This window comes from Microtus oregoni, unplaced genomic scaffold (genome assembly GCF_018167655.1).
Source record: "Microtus oregoni isolate MIOR12 unplaced genomic scaffold, Mior012 000003F_ref0000135, whole genome shotgun sequence".
NCBI lineage: Eukaryota > Metazoa > Chordata > Mammalia > Rodentia > Cricetidae > Microtus > Microtus oregoni.
In genome coordinates, this window is record NW_024543062.1 from 21933932 (window position 1) to 21943067 (window position 9136).

At 51.8% G+C, this 9136-nt stretch overlaps 2 protein-coding genes across 2 annotated transcripts in view; one reads left to right on the forward strand and one right to left on the reverse strand.

Annotated features, from left to right (window-relative positions):
• Positions 1–1661, forward strand: part of Ccdc63 (coiled-coil domain containing 63) — a 31039-nt gene extending 29378 nt beyond the window's left edge. The window contains exons 10-11 of the mRNA XM_041649040.1: positions 59–262; positions 1522–1661. Coding sequence (XP_041504974.1) covers positions 59–262; positions 1522–1661 — 344 coding nt within the window. The remainder of the gene's footprint in view (positions 1–58; positions 263–1521) is intronic.
• A 1154-nt stretch (positions 1662–2815) lies between these two features.
• Myl2 (myosin light chain 2) lies at positions 2816–8928 on the reverse strand. The gene is made up of 7 exons (XM_041648752.1): positions 8858–8928; positions 8171–8260; positions 6634–6709; positions 5340–5444; positions 4291–4369; positions 4160–4208; positions 2816–3016 (listed from the first exon to the last, which is right to left on the reverse strand). The coding sequence occupies exons 1-7, from the start codon at positions 8858–8860 to the stop codon at positions 2918–2920; spliced, it is 501 nt and encodes a 166-aa protein (XP_041504686.1). The 5' UTR covers positions 8861–8928; the 3' UTR covers positions 2816–2917.
• Between the last annotated feature and the right edge of the window lie 208 nt (positions 8929–9136).

Sequence of the window (9136 nt, forward strand, 5' to 3'; positions counted from 1 at the left end):
AGAACATGCTTTCTGAGAAGCTGTCACTCGTGGTGACCGTGACCCCGTTGTCTTCCAGCTATCATCGAGAAGAAGACCAATGACCTTCTGCTCCTGGAGTCGGTCCGGCGCCTGCAGGATGCGGAGGGGCCCGACGTGGATGTACCACAGCCCTTCGTCAACCCCTTCTGGGGCGGCTCTGCCCTCCTCAAGCCCCCAGAGCCCACAAAGGTTGTGCCCCCTGTGTTTGGGGCAGACTCCTTCAGTGACAAACTTGAAGAGGGTGAGTTCTTTCTCACTGCCACCCAGGCGGGCCACTGGATAGAGTCTCTCTCTCTTTTTTTAAAAAATATTTATTTATTTATTATGTATACAATGTTCTGTCTGTATGCCTGCAGGCCAGAAGAGGGCACCAGACCTCATTACAGATGGTTGTGAGCCACCATGTGGTTGCTGGGAATTGAACTCAGGACCTTTGGAAGAGCAGGCAATGCTCTTAACCACTGAGCCATCTCTCCAGCCCTGGATAGAGTCTCTTAAGGAGCCCGAGTCCCTACAGGGTCTATAGGCCAAGCCTCAGTATCCCTCGTTACTTCCTTGAGTAACATCCCACTGTGTGAGCAATCATCACACGGTGGCACTGGTTTGAAAACACAGATAGGCATATATCCTTACGGAAAACTGAGGGGTCAGAGCAGAAGTCAGAACATAGTCACTGTAGCCCCAAACCAGAAACAAGCAAAGGAACCAGCACGCGCACACGCGTGTGCACACACACACACACTCTCATATACATACTCATTCAAACATACAAACATAAACACACACTTTTTCTCATATACTCATACGCACATACATTCTCAAACACATGCACACACATACACACATTCTCAAGCATATACATACACACATGTGTGCACACATTCTCGAGCATACACATACACACATGTATGCACACATATTCAAGCATACACATACACACATGTGTGCACACATATTCAAGCATACACATTATGCACACATATTCAAGCATACACATACACACATGTGTGCACACACATTCAAGCATACACATACACACATGTATGCACACATATTCAAGCATACACATACACACATGTATGCACACATATTCAAGCGTACACATTATGCACACATATTCAAGCATACACATACACACATGTGTGCACACATATTCAAGCATACACATACACACATGTGTGCACACCTACACACATGCACCATTCACTCTTAAGTCAGAACTTAACAACAATGGAGTGTTATGCAGCCACTAAAGCAAATGTCACTCTGGGTAAGACAGCTTGGCCATCAAACGCGGGCTGTGCCATGCAGTTTTGTCGTTGCTATGAAACCAGCTGTTCTCCCACTCTAGCTTGGGAACTCCCTGAGGGCACATCTCTGCTTGGAGCTCTCCAGGGCTTTCCACACCATGCCCAGCTCGGCATGGAGTGACACTGTCCCTGGGAACAGTGAGCTGGGTGTCAACTCCCAGCTCCTCACAGAGCTCTGTCCTGGGTGCAGTGGAGCAGCCCCTGGACCACAGCAGCCTCCGGCAGCTGGTCTTGGAGAACTACCTTCACAAGGATCGTGGCAAGGACCCACAGGACACCCTGTCGGAGAAGGGGGATGAACTGAGGCCCAAGAAGAAGGTGGTAGGCTGAGCTGCAGGTGGCTGTGTTCCACACCCAGAGATAATAAATATTTTCTTCCTGAGCCCCAGGACCTTTGCATGTGCTGTGCTAAGGTGCTCTGAGGGCTGGAAACCAACCTTATGTGGGGTGGGGGACAGAGAAGAATGGCACTCAAAATCTGGGGCCCCAGGTTCAGTGCTCCTGGAAGAATGGGTGTCCCTGAGGGATGCTCACAGGAACACAGGTGGGGTATGGAGAGTCAGAGTTTGGGGGCTCTAATCCTCCAGGATCCACCCTTTGAACTCCAGCTTCCTGCAAGGGGCCCATAGGGACTTCATTGATTACACAGCTGGATTTGACCCTGGGGATGGGACTGTGGGTTTCTTCTCTCTCAGATAAGGCAGTCACCATGCCTGATCCCAGCGAGTCAGCGAGTCTCTTGAAGTTGGCTTTCCTTGGTTTTTTTTTTTTTTTTTGACACAGGCTCTCATTATGTAGTCCAGGCTGGCCTGAAACTCATTATTTAATCCTGTCTAAGTCCGAAACTCACAGAGATCCTCCTGAGTGCTGGGATTATCCAGTCTAAATCTGGAACTCAAAGATCCTCCTGCCTCTGCCTCCTGAGTGCTGGGATTAAAGGTGTGTGCTAGGCTGTGCTGTACCAAGCCCCTCTCCAAAGCAAACAAAGCTAAAGGAAAGCTGCTTTGGGGCAGATGGAGAGATGGCACCGGTCACCCTGGATGCAGCTGCTGCTGAGCCCATGGACTTCTGAGCTTTTGGAACTTTTTTCTTTTTCTTTCTTTCTTTCTTTCTTTCTTCCTTCCTTCCTTCCTTCCTTCCTTCCTCCCTCCCTTCCTCCTTCCTTCCCTTCCCCTTCCTCCCTCCCTTCCTCCTTCCTTCCCTTCCCCTTCCTCCCTCCCTTCCTCCTTCCCTTCCCTTCCCCTCCCTCCCTTCCTTTTTTTTGAGACAGGGTTTCTCTGTAGCTCTGACCATCCTGGAACTCTATCCATAGACCAGGCTGGCCTCAAACTCAGAGATCCACTTGTCTCTGCTTCTGCTGGGATTAGAGGAGTGTGCCAGGCAAAAGACTTTGTTTTTTGAAATGAGATCCCTGCAGCCTTTACACAACCCAAATACTTTTTGAGTTTGGCTACACAGGACCAATGAGCCAACAGCCATCATGATTAGATCCAAGACTTCCTGTTTATTTGCACATGGCCTTGGCTGGGGTGGCAGGGGCTAGGCCGGAGAGCAGGCTGTAGGTCACCCGAGGCTGGGCTCAGGGCTCAGTCCTTCTCTTCCCCGTGGGTGATGATGTGGACTAAGTTCTTGTAATCGAGATTGCCGGTGACATCTGGGGGAAAGGCTGTGAACATCTGGTCGATCTGAGAGCAAGAATGGTGGGGACAGAGACAATGAGACTGGCAAGGGGCAGAGGCCTGAGAGCCCAGGAAAGACCTGGGAAGGACCCCTGTTCCACAGCCGCCAGCGGGTCCGAGGCAGGAGGTCCAGCTCCCTGGGCACTCAGCCCAGGCTACCGTCCTGGCTCAGCGTCTGTGTCCACACGCTCCCGTGTCATTACCATCTCTGCCTCTATTCCCCAGGGTGACCCCAAGGTCCCCTAGACACCCCAGACACCCTGCAGTGGAGAATAGAGGTTCAGCCTCACAGGGAGCTGGGTGGATCAGGTTCAGGTATGCCAGGGCCTGGTGGGGACTGCAGCTGAATGCAGGCAGAGGGCCTGTTGTGGTCACATGGCCAAAGAGGTCATATTCGTGGAGGGAAACCAGAAATCAAGGTGGTTATTTTACATACAATTTCCCTGTTTAAAAAGTATTGGGTGAAGCAGTCATAATGGTGCCTGTGATCCCAGCACAGGGAGGCAGACAGAAGGTCTGGGAATTTAAAGTCACCTGGATTAAGTAGCAAGTTCTAGACCAGCCAGGGCTGTGTTGTGAGACTCTGTCTTAAAAGGCACCCCCTCCCCCAACATGGTTTTGAATGGTTACTATTGGTCCCCCCGACTTTTCTCTATCTTGCCGTGCCAGGGATTGAACCCAGGTTTCCTTGCACACCAGGCGAGTGCTCTAAGCCTGAGCTACAGTATCAGCCTTGTTAATCTTTATTTTGTGGCAGGCCTGACCAAGTTGCCCAGGTTGGCCTTAAACGCTATAGCTTGTTCTGGCCTTAAACCTGCAATCCTCCTGCCTCAGCTTCTCTGGTAGCTGGAACAACTACAGGCTGCCATAGGCCTGTGTCATGAGACCTAGCTGGCTTGAATTTGTAACCACCAAAAGACACTGTGCCCTGGCCCTGTGATGGCATTGTGCACTGTGAACACCACCGAGCCTCGTGGCATGTGGCAGTGGATTCTGTTCTCATCCCACCTTGACAGTTGGGGAGACTGAGGCACAGTGAAGTTAAAGTCTAAAGTCCCATGAGTGATGGAGGGATGGTTCTCTTGGGGGATATACACCAGAGCGAAACAGAGCTCTTGTGAAGGGGGCTGGGCACTGGGGACACTGTACCTCCTCTTTGGAGAATCTCTCTGCTTGTGTGGTCAACATCTCCCGGACACTGTAGGAGAGGAGAGAGCAGGTGATGGTGACATATGTCTGGGGTGGAAAGTGGGGACCCCACTCCCTCAGAAGTCACTCACTAGTCAGCCTTCAGCGACCCTTTGCCTTCAGGGTCAAACACCTTGAATGCGTTGAGAATGGTCTCCTCGGGGTCAGCCCCTGTAAGAGAAGGTGGGCTTACCAATCTGATGGGACGGGAGCCACTGGGGCCGTAGGAAGTGGACCCAGGTCCCCCTGAGCCAGAGGAGCTGGGGCAAGGCCATTTCCCTCAGGGAGATCTGGGTTTGAACAAAGGCTGGGGAGTTGGCTCAACAAGAGGACTTGCTGCTCCTCACATCCTCCCATAACCCTGCCTCTTCTGGCCTTCACACACTGCATGCGTGTGCTATGCAGGCACGTATACACACAAATAATAATATCTTAAGAGAAGGCTGAGGAGCCAACAGGAAGTCAATTGCAAGGGAGGGTTCCAGAACAAGACTGGGCAGGTTGACTCTGGGACTTTGTGGGTTGCAGGGCCTTTCAAGTAAGTTGTCTTTCTGTCTCTGAATCCACCATGACCTGGGGGGTAAGAGTAGAGCCAGCCACTCAGGTGCTCCAAAATATGTCAGTCACTGAAGCCGATCAGCCCAAGGCTGGGTAGAGGACTTGGATATTTCCCATGGCCGAGCAGCTTCTCCTGCTGGAGGAGTACACCCCCACACCGCCACTGGAGGAGGGATCCCCTGCTGGAACAGCCTCACCAGCAGCTGAAGCAGCAACCCTGCTTGCTTTTATGCTATTTTTCTTCTTTTTATTATTTTTCATGTGTATGAGTCTTTTGCTTGCATATATACTGTGTACTACATGTGTGCCTGGTCTCCAGAGAGAGCATTGGACCTCCTGAAACTAAAGTTACAGATGGTCATGAACTACTATGTAGGTGCTGGGAATTGAACCTGGGTCCTTTGGAAGAGCAGCCAGTGCTTTAAACCACTGAGCCATTCTTCCACACTAGTTTTCAATGAATACTTTTCCACTTGTGAATTGCCCATCTTTCGCCCATGCTGTCTCTTCTAGAGCTTAATGCATGCCCACAGGTGAACACACACACACACATGCATGCTCACACTCACATGCACAAACTCACCTTTAAGTTTCTCCCCAAACATGGTGAGAAACACAGTGAAGTTGATCGGTCCTGGAGCCTCCTTGATCATTTCATCAATCTCTTCATTTTTCACATTCACACGTCCTAGCGGGAAACACTGGGACTGAGCGCTGGGAGGGGCAGCTGTGGCCCTTTGTGATCCAGCTTCCGGGAAGCTGGTCTGGGAACCGTCGGGGACAGTGGTGTGTGTGTGTGTCTGTGTGTGTCTGTGTGTGAGAGAGAGAGAGAGAGAGAGAGAGAGAGAGACAGACAGACAGACCTAGGGCAGACTTTCCCAGCAGTGTTCTCGAGCAGTCAGTCAGCTTCTGATGTGGACTGGAGTGGTTAAAACAGTGTTGTCAAGGCCGGGGTCATGGTACAGGGGATTAAGTGGTGGCCTAGAATGCAAGAGGCCCTGGGTCCCACCCCCCCAGCACTTCATAAACCGGGTGTGGTGGCGAATACCTGCACTGGGATGATCAGAAGTTCAAGGTTCTCCTGGGCTACTTAGTGAGGTTGAGGCTAGCCTGGGCTACATGAAACTTGCACTCATTAAATGAATAATGTCTTCAGGCTTGAAACCTTTAATATAAGTAAAACATGCTTGTGTTGTGATGCCCTTCTGAGATGCGGGCAGAGGACTGTGTCTCCAGTCACCAAGGGAACTCGGTCAGGCTTGCTGCAGCCCGAGCTGCACGGTGTCACATCCCTGCTCTCTCTCTGGCACGCGGCTGTCTCTGTGCAAACCGGACAATGCTGGACCCTTCCTAAGACTGTGTTTTTAAGGTAAAAGGCCGCAGCAGTTACAAAGATGGAGAACAACTCCCAGAGCTGTTCTGGGAGCCCTGAGTTTTGCGGATGGGCACAGGGGGGACTGGGAGGCAGGCTCACACACTTGAAATGCTGAATAAGTCAAAATCCCAAATGGGATGACCCCAGTAGCCTGAAAAACAAATATATGGAAGGATTTTAAGGTCTGAGACTGAAGCATTGATCAGAGCATGGCCTTCTGATAATTCTGTTTTCTCCTTTACTCTTTTCTGAGTAGTTTGAATTTTCTATGATGAGCCAGGAGTGTGCTATAAAATCTGTCTGTCCTGCCCCTCCTCCTTGGGTTAAAAGGAAAGGAGGAAGCATGGGAAGACCCGGGAGTGGCTCCCAAAGCCTGGCTGCAGCTGAAGCTTTGGCATATGACAAACAGGCTCTTGGCTTCTTTCGATGCCCGCACCACCCCTCCTCCACCTTCTACCCTAATAAGGAAAGGCAATCTCCGTGCAGGGCTCACGCCACATACCTAGGGCAGCAAATGTGTCCCTCAGGTCATTCTTGTCAATGAAGCCATCTCTGTTCTGGTCCATGATTGTGAAGGCCTGTGGGGCAGGGAGAGTTCAGCTGAGGACTGGGAAGGGGTTTCTGGGAGCTCCAGGGACCACAACATAGAATGGATTGAAGAATTGGAAACAGTCTTGAGCTGATTTAACTGCAATGTCCCTGTTAGGCCCCCACCCTAGAGAATCAAAATCATGTCCCCATAAAACCCTGCCCAGAAGCTGAGCAGTAGAGGTGCACGCCTTTAATCCCGGCACTCGGGAGGCAGAGGCAGGTGGATCTCTGTGAGTTCGAGGCCAGCCTGGTCTACAGAGTGAGTCCCAGAACAGTCAGGGCTATTACACAGAGAAACCCTGTCTCAAAAAAACAACAACAAAAGACCCTGTCCAGACATTCTGATGTAGGAGAGCCCCAGGCACACCCTAGCATCTTCAAAGGAGGAATGAGACCCCAAATGAGGCTCATGCTACTAAGCATGGTTCAGTCCTGAAAAAGAACAGTGGTTCCATCCTTGTCACAGCAGGGTTTCACGGAGGGAGCAAGGCCAAGACGACCAACCGTGGGCCACAGGTTGCCTGGGTACTCCAGGAGAGAATTGGACCACAGGCACCAAGTTTCCTCTTTTGAGGTGACAGGTGACCTGAGCTTTCATGGTGGTGACTGGTAAAGACACGGTAAGAGTAAAACCTGGTGATCCACAGGAGGTGGTGTTAGTAGGGACAGAGGTACCATCTTAGAACCTATGTAGAAATTCTTGTGTGACCACAGCCCCTCCCCCCGCCAAGGGCCAGGTGTGAGTGAGGAACCGGTGGTGCTGCTGGGACATGACTCTCTTGACCATGGCCAGTGGCTTCATTTGGCCGCTTTAATTAGGGCCAGAGGTGCTTGCAGCAAGGCACAGCCCACTGCTGAGGGCAACAGGCTTCATGCAGAGCCGCACTCAGTTGTCCGAGGTGGCCCTGCCCTTTCCGCTTTGGCACTGGAAAGGAAATTCTCCACGGTTAATATGCAGGGACGTGGCAAGGATAGACATAACAGTGATGGGCATGGGTGGACGGCCATGCTGTCCAGCCCAGTGCACCAGGACCCAGGCAGGGAAGGGGAATCAGGAAGGACTATAGGGACCAGGGGCTGGACTTGGTTCTCCCGCCCCCCCCCTCTCTCTGTCATTTATCCCCGCCCCCCCCCGCCCACCGGCACAGGAGCGACTGAGGATCTCAGGACACAGGTGACCAAAGTGGGAATCAACACTGAGCAGAGATTACCAGTGGGTGACTGTGGCTCCCCATCACCTCTCTTCTGTGCTTTTCTGGAAGATTCCTTGTATGTCAGTCCGGGGGGGGGGGTGCACTTTTTTTTTTAAAAATAATCTATAGAGGTTACTAAGACCAAGTGTTTGTTCAGGGGTTTGCAGACAGTCTGAATGAGCCTGGGCACATGGGCTTGCAGGTCATTTCCCCCGTGGGGTGTCCTTCATCTGGGGAGGGGGCTGCCACACCCACCTCCTTGAACTCCTGGATCTGAGCCTGCTCAAACATGGAGAACACGTTGGAGCTTCCGCCTTCTATCCTCTTCTTGGCTTTCTTCGGTGCCTGGGGAGGAAGCAGCCATTAGGCACGGCTGAGTCCCAGGCCTGCCCCGTCACCTGGTGAGGGACTCTCCTTTGCCCAGACAACATGAGAGAGAAAATGACACTTGAAAGGCTCCACCAAGGAGACAGACTTACTGGAGGCTCAGAGAGAGTGAGTCATTTATCCCAGGCCACACAGCCACAGAAACCCACATAGTCTGTGCCCCTGCCACTGTCTCGCTCTGACTAGGAGGTTGGGAGGCAGACACCTACCCAACACTGTGAAGGAGAACCTTTTAACAGTTCCAAGTTCAGAAGATAGAACCAGAAAAACTTTCCTGAATGGAAAACAAACAACCCAAACCAAAACCCAACCCAAACCCAAAACCTCCCCCTCTTTTATTCAATTTTTGCAAGTCCCCTAGGGAGCTGCTCTTTTTGGTTCCTTGGGGACACTGATTGGGGTCACTCTGCATGGCTGGTACACAGTGCTGGTCCATCTAGGGCTGGGGGAAGGTTTATGAAAACTTCCCTCCTCCTCCAATGGGGTCCTTAGCTTACAGGGTGCCTCTTGATTGCCCACCCTGCATCTTCCCTCAAGGGTCCACTGGCCACTCACCATGGTGTCTGGAGCTGGCTGCTGCCTCTGGAGAATTCCACGAGTCTACTGGCCTGCATCTGCTGTGGAACAATAAATACCTCTTCCCCGGGGTTAAAAATATCCCCATGACCACTTTTGGCAGTTGTAGGTGAGGCAGAGGCCACCTAAGCCCCCCCACTCCATGCCGTTCTTCTGAAGTAAGAGCTGCTCACTGGCGGCCACCGCCTGGATTGACACGTGAGACCCAAAAATGCCTTCAAGGTTAAAGAGGCAGTGGCTGGGGCCTGGCCTGGGAGT